Source organism: Lytechinus pictus, chromosome 17, assembly GCF_037042905.1.
Source record: "Lytechinus pictus isolate F3 Inbred chromosome 17, Lp3.0, whole genome shotgun sequence".
In the NCBI taxonomy this organism is placed as follows: Eukaryota; Metazoa; Echinodermata; class Echinoidea; order Temnopleuroida; family Toxopneustidae; genus Lytechinus; species Lytechinus pictus.
Window position 1 is genome coordinate 7,011,147 of NC_087261.1, and position 22,995 is coordinate 7,034,141.

The window sequence follows — 22,995 nt, forward strand, 5'->3', positions numbered from 1 at the left end:
ACTGTTTTGGAGTGCCTGAAGTGCCGTAGTGCGGGGCCTATATAACGATTATAGTATTATACTCGTGAAACAGGCCCCGCGAACGGACATTCTGAGCCATTCAACACAGCAGCGGGGCCTATATCACGAGTATATATAGTGAGCTGAAGTTAGCAACCTAGATATTGAGGTATGATCGATTACAAGTTTTTCTCGAGCGGGGCCTATATCACGAGTATGCCAAACATTCTTATCTTTTTCTCATCTTGCTTTCCATCGTATGCTGAGGCCTGAGCGCGTAAATTTATTACTCGCGCATAAAAATTAAAATACAAAAAAGTCAAAAGCACGCTAAAAAAGATAAGTGGTATTCTGAAAACGTTCTTATCTTATCTTTCACGATATTTATGATATTTAAGATAGCTTGAGGGTTATCACATCTCACGATCATGACGATGTTCGCATTCTTTCTTGCTCAAAATAGATCATGGCTACTGGTACTAATGAGTATTCTTTCCACCCTTTCTTTCATCCACCCTTTATTTTGTTTTTCACCCTTTTTTCTATCTTTTTTTCTTTATTTATTTTCACTTTTTCTTCCTTTCTATCTGTCTGTCTATCTTCCTTTCTTTCATTCTTCATTACCAGTATATCTTTTGCTTTATTCTTTTGAATTTTTTAATCTCAACCTTATTTTTATATTGCTTTGTTTCATTTATTCTTCATCTTCCTTTTTTATTTTCACTCTTTTGTTTTTTTCCTTTCTTTTTTTTCTTTACTAAGTCTTTATTTTTGCTTCCCCCCCCCCCCTTTTCTGTTTCTTTCTTTTTTCCCCTTTTTCTTTCTTCCTTCACTATTTTTTGTAATTTTTCTTCTTTATTTATTTTCTTTCATTCATTCTTTCGTCTTAATTTGTTTTCCCCATTTTATTCATTTCATTTTTTTCTTTCTTCCCTTAATTTTTGTTTCACCTACATAGCAGTGTGAGACTATAGGCGCCGCTTTTCCGACGGCGGCGGCGGCAGCATAACTTAGAAAGTATATGGACCTAGTTCATGAAACTTGGCCATAAGGTTAATCAAGTATTACTGAACATCTGCCTGAGTTTCATGTCACATGACCAAGGTCAAAGGTCATTTAGGGTCAATGAACTTAGACCATGTTGGGGGAATCAACATCAAAATCTTAACCTAAGGTTAAGTTTTTGAAATGTCATCATAACTTAAAAAATATATGGACCTAATTCATGAAACTTGGACATAAGGTTAATCAAGTATCACTGAACATCCTGCATGAGTTTCATGTCACATGACCAAGGTCAAAGGTCATTTAGGGTCAATGAACTTTGGCCGAATTGGGGGTATCTGTGAATTACTATCATAACTTTGAAAGTTTATGGATCTGATTCATGAAACTTGGACATTATAGTAATCAAGTATCACTGAACATCCTGTGCAAGTTTCAGGTCACATGATTAAGGTCAAACTCAAAGGTCATTTAAGGACGTTCCACAGTTATGTTTGTGCGCATTATGATCTGCGCATAGTTTACACTCTGCGCGCTGACGTCACAATGGATGAACAGGTGATTAATTAGCTGCGGGTATGTGCTGATTTTTCTCATCTTCTGCACTTTAACTGCAGATCCGATGCGTTATTTCATGAAGCTAAAGAATGGAATTATTCCATGGACCATTCAAAAAAGAGATTCTCTACAATTTCAAAATACTTTACTCTGCAGTGCTGCCAAGAATTACGAATATTACCCCGAGTTTGAATAAATGGTAGAGTGGTTTTGATTTTTTCTTCACATAGATACAAAGCATTTGGCGCATTTTTGGTGTTTTAAAAAGCACATTTGCTCTAATAAAATACTGATAGTTTAAAAACAAGCACATGAACCCCTATTTTTTAATGTTTGTTCCTCTTAGGTATACCTTCCTCTACAACTCTACAAATTTTGGTTAAAATGACATGGATTTTGAATAAAGTGCAGCCTTTTTGTACTTTTGTAGTTTGTTACTGAAATTTCACATTTTTTAGATTGGGATTTTGTTATCTTTTACGCCATTTTTAAGAACTGACAGTGCTGTTAAACTTAAAATTGCAAACAAATAGCACTATAAGTATATTCTCCATTCTAGCGATACAATTATTAACTCTCTTGCGAAATTTGATGACTTTTTCATGTATTTTTACTGAGTAATACAGGTTTAAACTCATTGTAGTAATCTTGGGCGGTCTAAAAATGCCAAATTCTTTTGAATGCGCAATTCTTAAGAACATCAATTTGGGTGAACTTTGAAGTTCTATAGCAAAAAATCAAGCACATGGACCTATGCTAATTTTTGCATATTTCGAATATTAAGGTTCTAAAGTATTTATGTGCAAAGTTTGGTGAAAATGACATGGATTTCACTTTAACTGTGGAACGTCCTTAAGGTCAATGAGCTTTGGCCAAATTGGGATTATTTGTTGAATTACCATCATAACTTTGAAAGTTTATGGATCTGATTCATGAAACTTGGACATAAGAGTAATTAAGTATCACTGAACATCCTGTGCGCGTTTCAGGTCACATGATCAAGGTCAAAGGTCATGTAAGGTCAATGAACTTTGGCCATGTTGGGGGTATTTGTTGAATTACCATCATATCTCTGTAAGTGTATTGGTCTAGTTCATAAAACATGGACATACATGTAAGAGTAATCAAGTATCACTGAACACCGTGTGCAAGTTAAAGTAGTTTTCAAAGTCAGCACTGCTGCTATATTGAATCGCGTGATGCAGGTGAGACCGCCAGAGGCATTCCACTTGTTAAATCTTTTTGTTTCATTATTTTTCTTTTAATATTTTTTCTTTATATTTTTGGGTTCTTTATTTTCGTTCATTTGTTCTTTCATTTTTTTAATGCTTTCTGTCACTTTTGTGTCTTTCTTTCTTTCTTCTTTTTTAAAATAATTTTTCGCTCATTTTTTTTTCGTTCATACTTTATTTACTCTTTCTTTACTTTCTGTCTTCTCTCCGTCTTTCTTCTATTAATTTCTTTAAAAAAAAATTCTTTATTCCCTCCATTAATTTTTCTTCGTTTCTTTTTTGTTTTTTGATTCATTCTTCATTTTTCCTGCCTTTTTATTTTCCCTTTTCGTTCTTTTTCTTTCTTTCTTTGAATTAACCTTTCTTTCGATTTCTTTTAGTCTTTATTTTTGCTTTAATTTCTCTTTCATCTTTTCTCTCTTATCTTTTTCTTTCTTTCTTTTTCTCTTTCTTTGTTTATTTTCCTTTTTTCTCTCTTCCTTCACCTTTTACATTTTTTTTTCCTTCCTTTTCTCTTTTTTTCTTTATTTTACTCGTTTTTTCTGGTTTTTTGTTCGGTTCTTTATTCCTTCATTTTTATATCCTTTTAATTTTTTTTTTGTCTTTTTTTTTGTTTTTTTCCTTTAAGTTTCTTTCTTAATAATAATAATAATAGGCATTTATATAGCGCCATCTATCTAGAAATATTCTATTCCGAGGCGCACAAGAAAAGAAAGAAAGTTTGGATGAGTGTCAAAGTGCCAATAACTAATACTGTTAGAAAAGATAAGACTTCAGTTTAGATTTGAAGGTCTCCAGTGATGGTATCATTCTTTATGTAACGGCAAATTATTCCAGAGAGAAGGTGCTGAGGCAGAGAAAGCTCGCGCATCATATGCTACACGTGTCTTGGGAGTCTTAAGAAGTTGCTGGTGTGATGATCTTAGGCTACGAGCTGGTGTATAAGGCATGACAAGCCTTTTCTTTCTTTAGTTTTACCTTCATTTTTTTACCTTCATTTTTTATTGCTCACTTTATCGTTGATAATAGTTCTATTTCTCCTCCTTTTTATTGTCTCGTCTGCATAGCAGAGCGAGACTATAGGCGCCGCTTTTCCGACGGCGGCGGCGATGGCCGCATCGTCAACATTGAAATCTTAACCAAGGTTAAGTTTTTGAAACGTCATCGTAACTTAGAAAGTATATGGACCTAGTTCATGAAACTTGGACATAAGGGTCATGAAGTATTACTGAACATCCTGTCTGAGTTTCTGGTCACATGACCAAGGTCAAAGGTCATTTAGGGTCAATGAACTTAGACCATGTTGGGGGAATCAATATCGAAATCTTAAACAAGGTTAAGTTTTTGAAATGTTGTCATAACTTCAAAAGTATATGGACCTAGTTCATAAAACTTATACATAAGGGTAATAGTGTATCACTGAATATCCTGCCTGAGTTTTGCATCACATGATTAAGGTCAAAGGTCACTTAGGGTCAACAAACTTTGGCCATGTTGAGGTTATTTGAGGAATTGTCATAACTTTAAAAGTTTATTGATCTAGTTCATGAAACTTGGACATAAGAGCAACCATGTACCCCTGAATATAATGTGCGAGTTTCAGGTCACATGACCAAGGTCAAAGGTCACTAAGGGTCTGGCACTGTGCTGTGCTGTACACATAATATCTTTCTATATCTTCGAGGTGGGATCACCAAATTCATACAAGAGGTCCATCTCCTGAAGGCACAGGTCAAGTTCGAATATGAGTCAAATTTGAATAAGGTCAAAGGTCAATGAACTTTCCATGATTGGCACTGTGCTGTGTTGTACACACAATAACTTTCTATAGCTTTGAGGTGAGATCGCCAAATTCATAACAGACGTCCATCTCTTGAAGGTACAGGTCAAGTCCGAATTTGAATAAGGTCAAAGGTCAATGAACTTTCCATGACTGGCACTGTGCTGTGTTGTACACACAATAACTTTCTATAGCTTTGAGGTGAGATCGCCAAATTCATAACAGACGTCCATCTCTTGAAGGTACAGGTCAAGTCCGAATTTGAATAAGGTCAAAGGTCAATGAACTTTCCATGACTGGCACTGTGCTGTGTTGTACACACAATAACTTTCTATAGCTTCGAGGTGAGATCACCAAATTCATACCAGAGGTCCATCTCCTGAAGGCACAGGTCAAGTTTGAATATGAGTCGAATTTGAATAAGGTCAAAGGTCAATGAACTTTCCATGACTGGCACTGTGCTGTGCTGTACACACAATAACTTTCTATATCTTCGAGTTAGGATTGCCAAATTCATACAAGAGGTCCATCTTTTGAAGGTGCAGGTCAAGTTCAAATGTGAGTTGAATTTGATTAAGGTCAAAGGTCAACGAACTTTCCATGACTGGCACTGCTGTGTTGTACACATAATAACTTTTTATATCTTCGAGGTAGGATTGCCAAATTCAAACAAGAGGTCCATCTCTTCAAGGTGCAGGTCAAGTTCGAATGTGAGTGGAAATTGATTAAGGTCAAAGGTCAATGAACTTTCCATGACTGGCACTGCTGTGTTGTACACACAATAACTTTCTATAGCTTCGAGGTGGGATCGCCAAACTCGTAACAGACGTCCATCTAAGTCATATAGCATACATGTAGTTTTGACATGCAGTCTCTTCATGACTGCAATATGCAGGCGAGACAACGCTTGGCTTTTGCCTTGTTTGTTTTCCCCTTTCTCTTAAACTCTTTCTTCTTTTTCCCCTTCCCCCTTTTTTATCTCTTTCCTCTTTTCTTTTCCTTTTTTTCGCTTCCTTTTTTTTTGGCTTGTGACTCGTCAGGGGGGCATTCTCCCCCCCTTAGGTACACTAGTGATACCATAGTCTCTGAAGAAATCTACACAACTGAGGTGAAACCAAAAAATGTTACAACAATTAGACTGATGAACCCAAATACAGTGGCGCCGCATCCGAAGTGGGCTGTTGCAAATTCAAGATTTTGTTATAGAAATATCCTTACCATATTTTGCATAGAAACGCACTCACTCATCCCACACACTGATAGACACAGAGAGCATTCAAATAAATTGGATATTCTTCCAAGTTCTTTTCCTCTGTACTTTTCTCACAGCTCTTTTTACTTTCAATTTCTCCTATCGTTCCTCTTGAACCCCCCGCCCTCTCTCTCCTTCTCTGTTCTCTTTAATTATGTTAACATTTTATTCCTAAATAAGTTTGCTTCTTTTTTTTCTTCTTGATTTTTTTCTACTTCTTTTCTCTAGGTGAACTCGGCGCTTCTATTAATTTATTTTCCTTCCCTTTTACGGCCATTTTTAATTATCATTTACCTCATCTACCATTTTTTCTTCATCTGGATTTCAGAGACATAACTATAACATGCAGGACTGTTTATAAAACATTGTCTGGTTTTAGAAAAGTATTCATCCTTTTATTTGGAGTGTCAGTTTCAAAAATTGATTGAATAAACTAATTAAAGTGATGAATAAAAACAAAGGAGACAAAATGAAACAAAGCAAAACAAAAATGGTGAATAATGTCAACGACTTAAATGATAGTAATAATAATAATGATGATAAAAACAACAATAATAATATATTACTACTACTACTACGACTACTACTACAACAACAACTACTACTACTACGACTTCTAATTCTACTACTGCTGCAGCTGCTGATATCATGATAACAAAAATAGTAACAACAACAATAAAAAAATGGGTTTTAGGACAACTCCCCGAGAGGACTACTCCTCCGGAAGGCGACCCACCCTTGACAACTCCCCAATGAAAACTCTCCCGAGGACAGGCTTCCCGGAGGAAAACTGATTTAAACCGGCACTTCTATTTGAGTGACAAATTAATGTACCTTCTTTTCTCTAGAACTTTCACCTTGTTGTTATTCTGTTTAAATGAAAAAAAAAATGCTAAGATAGGATTGCCCATAATGAAGGTTCAATGTTCCAGGTGTATGCATTTTCATAATATTACCAGTTTTCTTGTTAAACGTTAAATGCACAAGATTATGAAGCAGAATTACCATAAAAATAAACGTTAAATGAGTAGAGTTAATGATTAAGTAGTGTCAGTGAAATAAGGCATCATAAGTTTGTACTGTAAGTAGCGGAAACACCCCTCCCTGCACCCCCCCCTAGAGAGACGTTTCGTGCGCGCAGTACGTGTTTCGCACGATTCGCGTGGTCACCGCCCCTAAATGAAATCCTAGCAACGCCACTGATTCTAAATTAGTTAACAGGAATTATTTGCCCCCCCCCCCCCCCCCCCCGATACAGGCACCTGTTACGCTGCTGCAACGAGGCGTCTTAAACCACTCGACCTCGGCAACCGATGAAGGGGAAAAAAAAAAATCGGTCTCGCGGGCCTTCGGTCTCACGGACCCTCGGTCTCGCGGAACTTCGGTCATGTGGTCGGACCCCCTCTAAACATGTACAGTATACATTCACTAACTCACTCCCACACTACAAAATCATCCAGCGACATGGGCAAAATCTCGAATAAAAAGTGAAATTTTCTTACTAAATCACCATATCTCGCGTCAAAAATATCACCATCGGTACTTCTCAACATCAAAAAGGGGGGAAAATACTGTGATTGATTTAAAAAACCATGAAATAAAACATTGGTAACCTATATTTTTCATTGTTTGAACTGATGATCAGTAACATCACAAAATAGTGTATAATTTAAGGAAATATGGGCCTTCGATTTTTAAATAATATTTCTTTTATGTAGACCTCGTAAAATGTTTAAACTCTAGACAAAACATAGGCCCGAATTAGGGGACGTTAGTACCCATGCGAGCTCGCACTAATGTTACTGGCCTACCGTCGGTGAATAGAGATGACAGTGAATAAATTCCAGAAACGACTGTAATTCCTGTCTAGGTTTCGTGAGGCACACCCCCATCAAAATATAATTCGAGTGCCCACCCCTGGGGTTTTATTTATTTGCTGGCTTTTCACTGCCACGCGAAAATTTCAACAATTCAAGTTTCGAAAACAGTCAACAAATTTAGACATCATTCTGTGTTGAACCCCTATTAAAGTGAGAAAAGAATGTGGCGATTGGCGAAACCTGAAATGAGCTGTCAAAATCTTCGACCTATCAACAGATTTGAGCTCATTTTGGAACGATTACGTTGGATTTTGAAGCTACGTTTGGTATAAAAATCTGGCTGAAATCCAGCTGTTTACGATGCCGCCGCACCACGGAGGGGGAAATGTAGAGCATTCTTCCGCCCTGCCATACTGTATCACGGAAGCGATATCAGCAGCAACGCATTGAAAATGGGGCCAAAACACACATACAAATTTTGAGCACATCCGCGCGAGTGCATCTAGCGCTCATTGTCGATTGTTGATCGGTGTACGCTTGTGGCAAATCAGACTTATTTTGTTTTTTTTAGAAGAAGGGGGGGGGGGTACTACAATATATAGGTGCCTCTTGCATAGTCAAGGATAGATTTACAGTTGGAATAACTGACCAGAAAGCAAGTTAATTACGATTTTTTTTTTTTTTCTTTAATGCAGATAATAAAGCAGATAATTCTTCAGAATGGGTTTCTTGTTGTTTGCTCGAAGAGGTTGCAGTGGTCGAAATCAGATGCAGCAAGATTCTATGCTGAACATGAAGGTATGTATATATGTGTAGGGCAGAGTACTTTAATACTCATAGTCTGATTGGTTTTCAACATATTGGGGCATTGTGGCTCAGTGGATCACTTGGTTCAAATACCAGCCATGGCATAATTTCCTTCAGCAAGAACTTGATCCACATTGTGCTGTGCTCGACTCTGGTTTGAGAAATAGATACCTTGCTGGAATTAACGTTATTCCTAGAAACACTTAACTCATTTGTAGCTCGGCCAGGGCCAGGGTAATTATGCTGTGCACATTTATTGCAGAACACATAGGCCCGAATTCACAAAGGTGGTTTTGAAAACCATGCAGATTTCCTGTATAAATTACGCTTTTTACCACGTATACTGAAAAGTGTCCAATACTGATGCATGCTTTTGTCACAGTGCGCCAAATTGAAGCCCGTTGCCATGGTTAAGTACGCTACTTTATTCATGAACCCTTAGTTTGAAGAGTGGACTCGTTGATTCAAAACAGTGGATTTTTGAATAAAATAGCGTACTTCACCATGGCAACAGGCATCAATTTGGCGCACTATGATAACAGCGTGCATCAGTATTGGACACTTTTCAGTATACACAAATGAAGCATAATTTATTCAGGAAATTTGCATAAACCATGGGTTCAACTGGTGGTTTTCAAAACCACCTTTGCGAAATCATGCCTTAGAGACTACCAATAAAGAGGCATTACATGTACGTAATCACCAAAGCAATGGTGGCAATTACTTTGATAATTTTAATTTCTAAAGCACAGTATCCAACTATGGATTGCACTGCTATGTAAGACCCTACAATTCCTACATAAGATGCACAATGTACAATCAGGGAATAATTTTCCTGGTATCGCATAGCCATACATTCAGATTTTACTTTTTTCTTCTACATAGGACTGTACAGAACTTATTTGAGAGCTATTCTCTAATAAACAAAAATGCTAAGGAAATTAGTAGGTATGGTTCAGGTATTCAATAAGCCCCATGAACAATGTAAATCAGACTGTTCATTAAGACTGAGCACAGTTCAGTTGATAAAAGAAATCATTCTCTCTCTAGAAGTATCAAATCTCATTAGCCCTTTGTCAAATCCCTAAAAGCTAATAAGCCTCCTATCGACACCTTGTACATTATTTTCTATAGGAGATCATTAAAGTATGGATTGATTTGCCATGGAAGACCCCTTAATCTTAATGGCCCGAATTCACAAAGGAAGTTTTGAAAACCCACGGTTGAGTCCATGGTTTATGCAGATTTCCTGTATATTAGCGCGTATCTGGCGCGTGTATAAAAAATGTCAAATTCTGATGCGCGCTTTTGTCACAGTGCGCCAAATTGACGCCTGTTACCATGGTTAGATACGCTATTTTATTCATGAGTCCTCTGTTTTTATTCATGTGTCCACTCTTCAAACAGTGGACTCATGAATAAAATAGCGTACATGTACATGTATCTAACCATGGTAACAGGCGTCAATTTGGCGCACTGTGACAAAAGTGCGCATCAGAATTGGACATTTTTTTATACACGCCCCAGATACGCGCTAAATTAAGCTTAATTTATACAGGAAATCTGCATTATAAACCATGGACTCAACCGTGGGTTTTCAAAACCACCATAGGCGGCGGAAGCGAATTTTTAGTTGATGACCTTTTTTTTTTGCTTGTTTGTCAATTTTTTTTTTCTGCATCCCCCCTAAAATTTTGGGTTGATAACCTTTTTTTTTTTTTTTTTTTTGCTTGTCAAAATTTTTTTGGCTTCCGCCGCCAATGGGGGGGGGGGGGGGCTGAATCAGTCCCTCCTTGACATTTTTTCATGGAAGATCCATTGCTCAAAATATTTTGGCTGCGTTGCTTGCTGACTTTACTTTCAAGTCTCACGCAACTTTTGAGACCCCGGTTACGCGGTTCCAAAATTATGCAACATTTCTTTAAGTGCATGCAGACCCAAAATTGCTCAAAAACATAAATTTGTGTACAAATCCAATGTAAATTGTGTTTTTAGCCAAAATTCAGAAATTTATCCTTTAATTTCATCTTGTTTATAAATGGTCAAAGTGAAGTGCCCAACAATTTCCATTGAAAAACAGAAATATAAGAAATTTAGAAAACAAAATACATAAGAAAATAAATGTGATGTTGAATTTTCTTTAAAGTACATTTTATCAGATTCCTATAAAGAGTCTGTGAACAAAAAATTAGCATTTCAGGGGCATTATTTGATTAATTAGAGCAAACTTTTGATTTTACGTATAAATTAGCATGATTAATTAGCAATGAGATTTTTCACATAATTTGATCTGATAGTTTTGTCTCGCCTGCATAGCAGAGCGAGACTATAGGCGCCGCTTTTCCGACGGTGACGGCGGCGGCGTCAAAATAAAATCTTAACCTAAGGTTAAGTTTTTGAAATGACATCATAACTTAGAAAGTATATGGACCTAGTTTATGAAACTTGGACATAAGGTTAATCAAGTATTACTGAACATCCTGCCTGAGTTTCAGGTCACATGACCAAGGTCAAAGGTCATTTAGGGTCAATGAACTTAGACCATGTTGGGAAAATTATTTTCAAAATCTTAACCGAGGGTTAAGTTTTTGAAATGACATCATAACTTAGAAAGTATATGGACCTAGTTCATGAAACTTGGACATAAGGTTAATCAAGTATTAGTGAACATCCTGCTTGAGTTTCAGGTCACATGACCAAGGTCAAAGGTCATTTAGGGTCAATGAACTTTGGCCAAGTTGGGGGTATTTGTTGAATTACCATCATAACTTTGAAAATTTATGGATCTAGTTTATGAAACTTGGACATTAGGTTAATCAAGTACCACTGAATATCCTGTGCGAGTTTCAGGTCACATGACCATGGTCAATGGTCATTTAAGGTCAATGAACTTTGGCCGTGTTGGGGGTATTTGTTAAATTACCATCCTAACTCTGAAAGTTTATGGATCTCGTTCATAAAACTTGGACATAAGAGTAATCAAGCATCACTGAACATCCCCTGTGAGTTTCAGGTCACAAAACCAAGTCAAAGGTCAGTAAAGGTCAATAAACTTAGGCCATGTTGGGGTAATTGTTGAAGTGCCATCATAACTTTGAAAGTTTATGGATAGAGTGAATGAAATGTGGACATGGGTGTAGTTGACAGTCTTAAGTCTCCGTTCAAATGTCATTTATGGTCAATGAACGTGGTATTATGTCATTATATGAATGATGTTTTTGTGAATTATTATTTTATAGTAGTATTCAAAGTTAGCACTGCTGCTATATTAAATTGCGTAATGCAGGTGAGACTGCCAGAGGCGTTCCACTTGTTTATATTATGCCATAGGTAACGCGTGTGCAAATTTTTGTCGCGATTGTGCGATCGACGGCAGTGATCATAAGGGAGGAGGCTGAATCAGCCCCCTCCCCCAGTCTTCTTAGGCAGCAAAATAGCCCAGCTAGTCTATTAATAAGGTTAACACATACAACCCTTGTCCTATTGGTGCTTTTCACATCTAATCTAAATCAGGAGCTGTAGTCAAATAACTCTCTAGTACATAATGCAAATCTAGAGCAGTTCCATTCAATGGGAGAAAATATTTCAAAGAATAGGATGTCCCTTTAATAATAAGGATTAGAAATATACTTTCATGAGCACTTTGTCAAGTCCTTTAAAGGAGAATGAAACCTTCGGAACAAAATAGCTTGTGTGAAAACAGAAAAATCAAAGAAACAGATCAACGGACAAATAATGAGAAAGTTATGAGCATTTGAATATTGCGATCACTAATGCTATAGAGATCCTCACATTGGCAATGCGGCAAAGATGTGTGATGTCACTTGCGAACAACTCCCCCCATTACTTTAGTATATATTTCACTTAAAATGCCTCTTTTATCACATCTAATAGTAGATCATGTGTTTTTTTTATAGGAGTGCATGTATTTTTAAAGAATACATCATTTATAAAGAGTTTGTATCACCATAAGAAAAAGCAAAAATAGACAATTTGGGGGTATTTTATAGTCCATCAAAGGGAAAGTTGTTCACACATGACATCACACATCCTTGTCGCATTCCCAATGGGAGGATCTCCATGGCATTAATGATTGCAATATTCAAATGCTCATAACTTTGTTCCAAGGTTTCATTCCCCTTTAAATAATCCCCTTGTACATTATCCCAAAGGTCATAGTGTTTTGATGGGATAACAGCTACATGTACATGTACACATCAGATGCTGATGGGGCAAAGAACTACCAAAGGCCTTGGACGAATTTGCTTCTGAAATAGCCTACAGAGCCCTAGAACACTAATAAAGAGCCCCTTAAATTCGCATAGGGACCAATGTAAACTGTAATGCAACTTTGCACAATTTGGCGGGTGAACTCAAAAGTAGCCCAGGAAAAAAGAAATCTCCTTGCAAGGTGCCCTTCTTGCAGCATTCTTTATGAAGTACACATTGATCTGTATAAAATTTATTAATTTGTCACTTCCTTTCTACTTTTATCAGGTCGATTCTTCTACAATCGTCTAGTTGGCTTTATGACGAGTGGTCCTATGTGTGCTCAGATTTTGGCAGGAGACAATGCAATAGAAAGATGGCGGAAATTGATGGGACCTACAAAAACATTCAGGTACATGTAGTTTGACCCACACAAAGTTCTGTATAGAATGTGTTTGGAAACATACGCCCCTGTTTTTCAGTGCCTTCAAAGATTACATACAGATAATGTGCCAAAGCTGGCATTAGCAGTATACATTGAATCTGATGAGCCTGTGAATTTGTTGACTTATCTTACCTTTTAAATAGAATATCTTTAATAAAAACAGTAGGTTTTCACAGATTTTCCAGCAGTGGTATTGATATAATTTTTTAAGTATGAAAAGGAAAAACTTGAGGAAAAATGATGCTGAAAGAAATTTGAGAAGTATGTGTTCATGAGACAATTTAGATCTCAAAATTCCAACAGGAGTTTGATGTTTTATCCTAGAAACCTTATCCCTGTGGATCCTGTCTTTATTCTACTGAAACTGTACCTGTAAATCACAAAGACATGATCTATGTGGCCAATTTAAAATACCTGTTTTTACGTGATAACCACTTTTTAGATTTTATTTTTTATTTTGTTTGATTCCTTTCAAATTTTCACATCCTCCCTATTGGCTATTTTCTAATTTATTTACAAATGTCTACCTGTATATGGAATGGATTCCTCTTCAAACATGAAATTTGTATATGGGAATGTTATGTTTGGCAGATGAAGGGAGCTTGATCTGGATCAAATGATTGATACTGATCGATACAGGATAAAATGCATTTGGAAATAGCGCCATCTCAAGACTAAATCCTGCTCATGGATGTTTGTTAGAGGTGGTGGAGAAATAAGAAAGGCAATTTGTACTGAACATGTTAACATGAAGCCTTTGATTCTACTCTAAATAAAGTACAATTAAATGTTCTTAATGAAAAAAAGACTCCTTGGCACTTTCATATTCTGGTGCAGAAAACAAACTCTAATTAGTCTTCTGCGTGTTGCATGTTCAATGAAAACTATTAAGAATTTAATTATTTTTTCTTATGAATATTTACTAGGTTTTCTTTAAAAAGGCCTTGAAATCAATTACAAAAATCCTGAATATGTGCTTGATTAAAACCATCTAAGACTTCAGAAAACAAGACACTATGAGTATGAAGTGTAAATAATTATTAGAAAATTGTGAATGAAGTCATATTTTCTATAGAAATGCTTCAAATGACAATTTTTTTCATTAAAGTGGTACAATTTATGAATATGTGTTTGATAGGGGGAAAAATGTCATTTGATATATGTAATTGTAGTGTAGTTTTTCCAGAAATGTTCATGTTTGTTTTCTTATCATTTGCAATCATACAATTTGATAAGATTCTAATTGTTATTATTATTTTTTAATGTATCCATAACAGAGCGAAACACCTTGAACCGAACTCTATCCGTGGAGAACATGGCTTGACAGACACAAGAAATGCAGCTCATGGCTCAGGTAAGTATTTATATAGAAGGAAACAAGGAGAGGATGGCAGAGAGAGAGAGAGAGATTAAAGCGACCTTTCATTGACAAATCATGGGGAAATCAAGGCTAATCTCAGAACAGAGAAAGGATTCAAGTCTTTCACTCGGCTGCATGCCTGGGGGTGTTATGTAATAGACGCCGGCATGTCTAAAGGAGAGCAATAGTTTAGTAGACTAACCAACCAGAAGTAAACTGCGTGTTTTCACTTTGAAACATGTAACTTCACAGAGGTTATTTATAGCAATCAAGAGACCTGCTATGAGTCTAGGAATTGGGATTGTTGGAAACTGGAACTCCGGCTGGAACTGCGATGATCCGAAGTAAATAACCATTACGAGTTCGGTCAAATTCTTGCTGTCCGAACTTTTATTGCATTAGTCCGACGGGCGCTCATGACGGACGGATTATATTATGCTAGTCGATTGGCCTTTTGCAAATTTCGTATTGATTCAATTTCCCCATGATTTGTCAGTGGCTGGGCCCTTTCAGGGCTAGGGGTAAAACAGGAGAAGGGGGAGGGGGTAGGAAATATTATTTATTAAAGGTAACCCAAATAAAGTTTAGCAAATAAGTAAAGGTTTTTTGTCTCACCTGCATAGCAGAGTGAGACTATAGGCGCCGCTTTTCCGACGGCGGCGGCGGCGTCAACACCAAATCTTAACCTGAGGTTAAGTTTTTGAAATGACAGCGTAACTTAGAAAGTATATGGACCTAGTTCATGAAACTTGGCCATAAGGTTAATCAAGTATTACTCAACATCCTGCCTGAGTTTCATGTCACATGACCAAGGTCAAAGGTCATTTAGGGTCAATGAACTTAGACCATGTTGGGGGAATCAACATCAAAATCTTAACCTAAGGTTAAGTTTTTGAAATGTCATCATAACTTAGAAAATATATGGACCTAGTTCATGAAACTTATACATAAGGTTAATCAAGTATCACTGAACATCCTGCATGAGTTTCACGTCACATGACCAAGGTCAAAGGTCATTTAGGGTCAATGAACTTTGGCCGAATTGGGGGTATCTGTTGAATTACCATCATAACTTTGAAAGTTTATGGATCTGATTCATGAAACTTGGACATAATAGTAATCAAGTATTACTGAACATCCTGTGCAAGTTTCAGGTCACATGATCAAGGTCAAAGGTCATTTAGGGTCAATGAACTTTGGCCAAATTGGGGTATTTGTTGAATTACAGCCATAAATTTGAAAGTGTGTTGGTCTAGTTCATAAAACTTGGACATAATAGTAATCAAGTATCACTGAACATCCTGTGCGAGTTTCAGGTCACATGATCAAGGTCAAAGGTCATGTAAGGTCAAAGAACTTTGGCCACGTTGGGGGTATTTGTTGAATTGCCATCATATCTCTATAAGTGTATTGGTCTAGTTCATAAAACGTGGAAATAAGAGTAACCAAGTATCACTGAACATCTTGTGCGAGTTATAGTAGTTTTCAAAATCAGCACTGCTGCTATATTGAATCGCGTGATGCAGGTGAGACGGCCAGAGGCATTCCACTTGTTTATGCATCCACTCACCGGATGTGCTGACCGGAGACATTCTGATTTTTTTTGTGTGTGTGTGTGTCATTTTCATCACGTATTTCATCAAGAATTAATATCTATCAAGATTAAAACCAATATTTGTAGCTTTAATATAGAATGAGAACTTGATAAAAACTACAGAAATTGATAATAGAGATGAAATTGAAAGAGACGAGATGAAAAAGCTGCATATAACCTTTTGCCTCTTTAAAACCCACCTCTTTTAATAAGTTTCACTTTCCTATACTTCACTTCTATTGTGTTCTGTTTGAAATTATACCCCTCATTTAATTTGCATTATCATATTGTGTTCAGATTTTTTAAAAGTCAAATTGTGTTCTTAATTATTAGGATTATTTAAATTTACATACATGATTATCGACCTGTTATATTTTAGTTGTGTATATGCCGATTATCTCTTTATTTGTACGTATAATTAATTTTTCGTAATGGTGTTTTCACTTTCAGTTCCTTTGTTCTTTTACTGCGATATCTTGTATTCTTTTTCCCCCCTCTTTCTTAGCGCTTTGAAACTTTCATATAAAGCGCTTTATAAATTTTGTATATTATTATTATTGCCAAAAGAGAGAAAAACATTGTGTGGATATACACCATACCCTGAATTGTGATGATCATTAATGCTTTGTCAGGTGCTGATAAGTATGTTCCACCAGTTCAATAATCTTTCTATAATGAACAATAAATATCAAATTTTAAGTAATTATAATTTCTATGTGATTCTTTACAGATTCCCCGGAGACTGCTGCGAAGGAAATCAAATTTTTCTTCCCAGAATTCAATATCGCTCAATGGTTTGAGCGGGATGAACCATTATTCAGAGGAGGCGAGTTTGAGTTTTGTACAGACAGAGGGATCCATATACCAAACCCAAGCTTCATGTATTCAGAAAGATGACACCTGTTAAAACTAGATATTTATTAATTTATACAATAATATGAGGGTAGATATTCAGAAAGCAGTCGTGTTGAAATCTTTAAATCATTTGAGTGTGTTTACTATTTCTCAATAAAGAAACTGTGCTTCTGATCATATGAGAAGCTCACCACCCAGCCCAAAATCCAAAAGAAGTCACAAAGTTGTGTCGGTGTGGGAAACAGTGCAACTACCCTTGATCATCCATTGATTTGTTGTCATAAAAGCTGGAGGATCACATGCACAAAAATGGAAGAGCAGCATCGCACGAACAGCCATGACCGAAGTTGGCGCAAATTTTTGATAAGGTCGGTTTTCATGGGGGTGCGCAAAAACATTTGTGATGGATTCAAATGCCCCCCTCAGGCCCCCCTCCAAATGGCAAAGACCCACTTTGCTTGTAATGCTCCAATAGCATACCGAATATACTTAGTATATTTAGTAGCATATGACAAACTGCTAGCCGTGCTACATGTAGGTGACTGTATTCAAATTGTATTGTGAATTCAAACGCTTCTCTTTCATCTTGCAAGTTGACCAATGCCCAACTATACAGTGGCTTATTTATCATTAAATCAAAAATGGTATTCCAGAGAATGAATGATTGTGTATTATGGAATAGCATTCAAGGGACTAGTACTCTTCCTTTTTTTTTAATTACTTAATAGACTCGAGGCTCCACACTAACTTTTTTCTTGGTGGCCCGATTAGTCCACCAAAACCATTCATTTCATATTTTTGGTGGCCCTGAAACAGTAGAAAACATTACAATTTATCAAAACTTTTGTAGCCCAATCGGGCCACTAAGTGTGGGTTTTACAGAATTTTGGTGGCTTGACTCTCATTTTTGGTTTCCCCGGGCCACTGCTAAAGTTGAGCCCTGTATTAGTATTGTTTTAGCCATCTTGTATGTGTGATTATTCTGAATCAGCTGTTTCCAAAACTTCATCAAGCCATTCATGTAATAAGTTGTGGTAAATTACTTTTGACTAATTTACTATTAAAGGGCAAGTCCACCCCAACAAAAAAGTTGATTTGAATGAAAAGGGAATTTAAATTGAACTACATGTGGACCTCGTGCTGAAAATTTCACTAATATAGTGTACCCTGTAAAATATTAAAAGAAAGTTCTTATGTAAGTTTTGCTTGATTTCACTAAAACAGTTTTACACATCCTGGTCTGCATGCAAATGAGGAAATTGATGAATTCACTGAATATTTTGTATTTTATTTTCTGTAATGTGATTATCTTATATTTTTTTCCTTAAAATTATAATGTTAAACAAGGTTGATTCCTCATTTAAGTATGGGATTGCCATCTTTGCAACCTATTTGGATTAAAAGAGATGCTTCGATTGTCAAATCGGCATTGAGATAATGTATTGAAATATTTTATAATTCATTTAAATATCATCATGCCCCTAGTCCTTTTAGGGTTAAGCTTGATTGAAGAAGCCCTACATACATTAGAGCAAGTGGTTGTAGAACATCAATGAATGGCAGTGTGAACGTATGTTACCTGTGCAATATATACATGTACATGAAATGTATTGAAGATATCCATTTTTGGTATATTTGTATTCTGTGGTTTTACTGTTCATGGATCAGCATTTTTTTACTCAAAATATTTTACCAGGCCAAGTCTACTCAGCCAGTGCTAAAAATTTCATCAGAATTGAAAGTAATACACATGTATTTGCTCAGTTTCACACACAAAAAAGTAGAAAAAACAGAGGTGAGTATGCTGACAAGGGGATTGATGTTACCCAGTCAACATATATCACTTTCTATTTTGTATTTTGTTCTGTGCAATTTGAATTTTTTATATCATAAAAAAACAAAAATGAGTTTATGACTCGTGGACATTTTAATTTGCATAAAACCCTTTAAATCGGCAACATGGATTAAATATTAAAAATAACTAATTTTGATGAAATCTTCAGTGCTGGGCTTATATTCCCCTACCCTTATTATTAACAACTTGTTGGAGTGGACTTCACCTTTAAAAGTACTTTTTGATAGACACCTCACCTACCTCACATTTGTTCATTATTTATTACCCATATCAGACATCTGAGCTGGTCATCTACAAAACCATATTGCCCTATATTTCATGAATACCTGCAACAAGGGTAGGTATAATATTTGCATTTTGCTCGGTCTGTATGCGCGTACCGACTTTGCATGCAGAGACGACGCAAAATATACCTTTGTATTTTCCTCGGTCTAGCATCCGGATATCTGAGAACGCATTTGAAAGCTAAGAGATATGCACCATACTGATCTACACAGTAACGATATTTGTCATAATGTTAATGAAGATGGGACAATGATGGATGTGTCCCAAGGGACACCACTATGTAATTACATCACAATGGTATAGCTCAGAACCCCTGATAAACATAAAACAATCGACCCCTATTCTTCAAAGATAAGATCTCCATTTTCATGATCTTTGCTCTAGATGTCTTGATTTGGATTATAATAAAAATGCTGACTGGCTCTTCTATCAGGGAACATCAAATATAATGCCCTTAAAGTATAAATCATTTTGCCCACATCTAAAGAATCGGCCAAGTGTGATTATGTTGTGTGCAGTGTATTTGTTGTTCCCTCAAGGCTAGTCATTGTATTGTCATTCATTGTATACAGTACTGGTATCATCTTATCAAGGGGTTAAGAAAACTGTATCATTAGTCAATGTGTCCCAGTCCCGGGGGGGGGGGGGGGGAAGGGGCACTACTGTGACGAGTGGATACCATGCGTGACCATGGGGTCTCGAAAAGCACCCTAAACAAGTATTTTCCATATTCTGAAAATGCACCCCTTAACAAGTATTGGCGTGTGAAAGCCTACATGTACCCTTAACAAGTATTGGAAACCAAACAATACTCTTAATAGCAAGTATTCCCTGAAATGAACCCCTAAACAAGTACAGCGATATGTTTAATTGTTACATGTATGTCACGGTCGTCGGTTTTACCTTTTACCTATCATTGGGTTAGTGCCTCACCTCCCAAACCTCGTGCAAATCGTACTCTAAAAACGTAGTGTTGACTGTTGGGGCAAAAAGTACATCCTTTATAAAACATTTTTCTTAAAATGTTATACCCTCGCAAATTTGACCCTAAACACGTAGCTTTCCTACCGAAATAGATACCCTTTTGTTAATAATTTTAGTGTTTTTGACACCCTTATTACGTTACGTACGTAACATGCCCTATCTTGAAAAAGACATCCTTTTTACATGTTTTTTGGTTCGCGCATGGTATCCACTTGTCAGTGTAAGTGCCCCTCCCCCCGGGTACCAGCTAGTACTCTGCTTTGTTTTTGCAAGCCAGGGGAAACTGAAATATGGATCACAATGATATTGCTTTGCGTTTTGCTTTGTGCTCGCCATCTCCCTAAATTATGAGAGAATTCAAAATATTCTCACTGGAATATTGAATTATTATTCTTGAAGTGATGAATATGCCTTATGTCGGTTGCACCAAGGAAATCAGACCCTTAGACCATTTAGTTTGAGACACACATGTTTATAAACAAAACTTGGATTTAAACCCAAGAAGTAATTCAAATAAATGTTTATTATAATGATAATGTGCTTTGACATCAGGTTCAAGTAGTATTGCATACATGTAGGCTTTGGTAGGTTTGACATTTTTATGACCATTTTGTTTCACTCTGTTTTATTTTCATATCAAACAATACAGTTCAAATTGCACATAAATTATGGTATCCATTATTGCCCGTAGCAAGTCTTTGCACATGACAAAAATATATGGAGGTCTCCAAAATTTTTATAACTTGTATATTTATAACGCCCTCTATCGGGGGGCTATGGAATTTTTTGTTGTTAATTAGGAAATTTGCCTTAATCGGGTAACACTAAGACCCTGTTCTCATCATGATGAGATGATATAACAAAGCCGCCTTTGAAATTGGTTTAAGGAAAACCAGTTCAACAAAGTAATACACTCAGAACGGAGTCTAATATCATATACCTCTTTCTCTATACCTCTATTAATCTTTAACAGGGTATAATTAATATTTTGATTATATTCTCTACAAGTTCTCTGCAGGTTATCAAACCAGTTTGGGTATTTAATGCATTTGTATTTCCCTTGAAGAACTGCACACATAATTTGTAATTGTTTGTGTATTCTAACTCTGAGCAATTAAGTTTGGAGGCAATTATGTGAATTATATTATGATGTATTGGGCGATTCCGTGCTAGAAAAAACAGCCATTTTCACAACACTTTTCAACCTACTGTCCAAACAAATGAGGAACTTCAATTTGTTTTTGGTACTGCTGCGAAGTCATGTAAAAAATGACAACCATCAAAAATATGTTTTCCATAGGTGAAATAGGGGTGAAAATGTTGCCTGGTGTACAGGACATTTCTGAGTCCCATGCGACACACAATTGCAACATTTTCAGCTTTGATTTACCCATAAATTAATCAAACATTGTTTGTTGGTTATCAGTTTTTCACCTCACTACCCGCTATAAATTTATCATTGAAAACAAAAAATATTGCTCAAGCATTCAGCTATAAAAGAGATTACGGGAAATTGTTCTCAAAATGTCTGATACGACACTTATGGAATCGCCTTATTTGTGCAGGTGTGTCATCATAAACTGAGGAAGCCCTAAGTGCAAATGCTGATAATAAAGTTGGTTTGACTTGTATAGAGTCTTCGTGTACAGTTTGTCTTTATATCTGGATATTTTATTTTTTTGCAAAGAAATCGGTCCCACTGGGAACTGAAGACCAGCACGGGATGAGCGTGTCTTTTCCTTGGTTCAGTCCTTTCCACTCTTTCCTCTTCCAGACATGATGTTTTACTGATGAGACAGTATGAGTAGGCCTACAGAGTGCCCCACAAAAAATATTAAAGGAGAATGAAACCCTTGAAACCAGCTGAATCCATATCAAAGAGAAAAATCAAAGAAACATATTGTTGAAAGTTTGAGGAAGATTGAATGAATAATAAGAAAGTTATGAGCATTTGAATATTGAGATCACTAATGCCATGTAGATCCTCCCATTGGCAATGCAACCAAGATCTGTGATGTCACACACGTACAACTCCCTCATTACTTTAGTACTTGTTTCACTTATATTCTCACTTTTATAGAGTCTATCACAAGGTGAGGTGTTCTCTTTATGAGAGGACAAGTACAGAGGTTTCACAACATTATATCATTGATGAATCGTAAATTCATATGATTAGAATGAGCAAAAAGAAATGTTTTGGGGTATATTTTCAGTGTCCAAAAGGGGAGAGTTGTTCATCTGTGATATCATAGATCTTGGTCGCATTGCCAATAGGAGGATCTCCATAGCATTAGTGATCTCGACATTCAAATGCTCATAACTCTTCTATTGCTAGTCCTATTTTACTCAAACTTTTGTTGATCTTATTCTTTGAATTTTCTGCTTTCACAAAAGCTAACTTGCTCCAAGAGTTTCATTCTCCTTTAATGACAAATGAGTATAATGTCGAAATTACTAAATCATATTGTACATAATTTGATAATCGCAAACTAGCATTTGTTTATACAGCTGGCTTATTTTTTTTTTGCTATATGGTCCATTGAACACAGAGATATGGCCCTCTTTTCAGCACTCATGAAAAAAATCTCTCAATCCAAGTTTCGTTTTCTGTAATCAAGCATAAAAATCATACTAAGCAATAACTACAAGGAAATGAATTAAAACACTCATCTTGAAATGTTTTGTGAAATTGAGTGAAACTTTAAAACTTTCTTATTTTACAACCGATTTTGATGACAAATTTGCAGTGTTGTGCTTGTTGGAATTTCATTCTCTTTTTTATCAAAATCAATTTTTTGTTTGGGTGGACTTGTCCTTTAATTATTCTGAATTGATCAAATAAATGTTATATACATCAGCAGTCGGTCACATACAAAAAGTATTATATCATTTTTGTTTTTACTATCCTCGCTAAAAGATAATAAAAAAAAAATTAAAGGAGCAAGATAAAATGA

At 36.1% G+C, this 22,995-nt stretch overlaps 1 protein-coding gene across 1 annotated transcript; it reads left to right on the forward strand.

Moving 5' to 3' along the window:
* Positions 1–2,762: 2,762 nt before the first annotated feature.
* LOC129280528 (nucleoside diphosphate kinase 6-like) lies at positions 2,763–21,672 on the forward strand. The gene is made up of 5 exons (XM_054916540.2): positions 2,763–2,768; positions 8,343–8,445; positions 12,952–13,075; positions 14,386–14,462; positions 16,793–21,672. The coding sequence occupies exons 1-5, from the start codon at positions 2,763–2,765 to the stop codon at positions 16,957–16,959; spliced, it is 477 nt and encodes a 158-aa protein (XP_054772515.2). The 3' UTR covers positions 16,960–21,672.
* Positions 21,673–22,995: the final 1,323 nt, after the last annotated feature.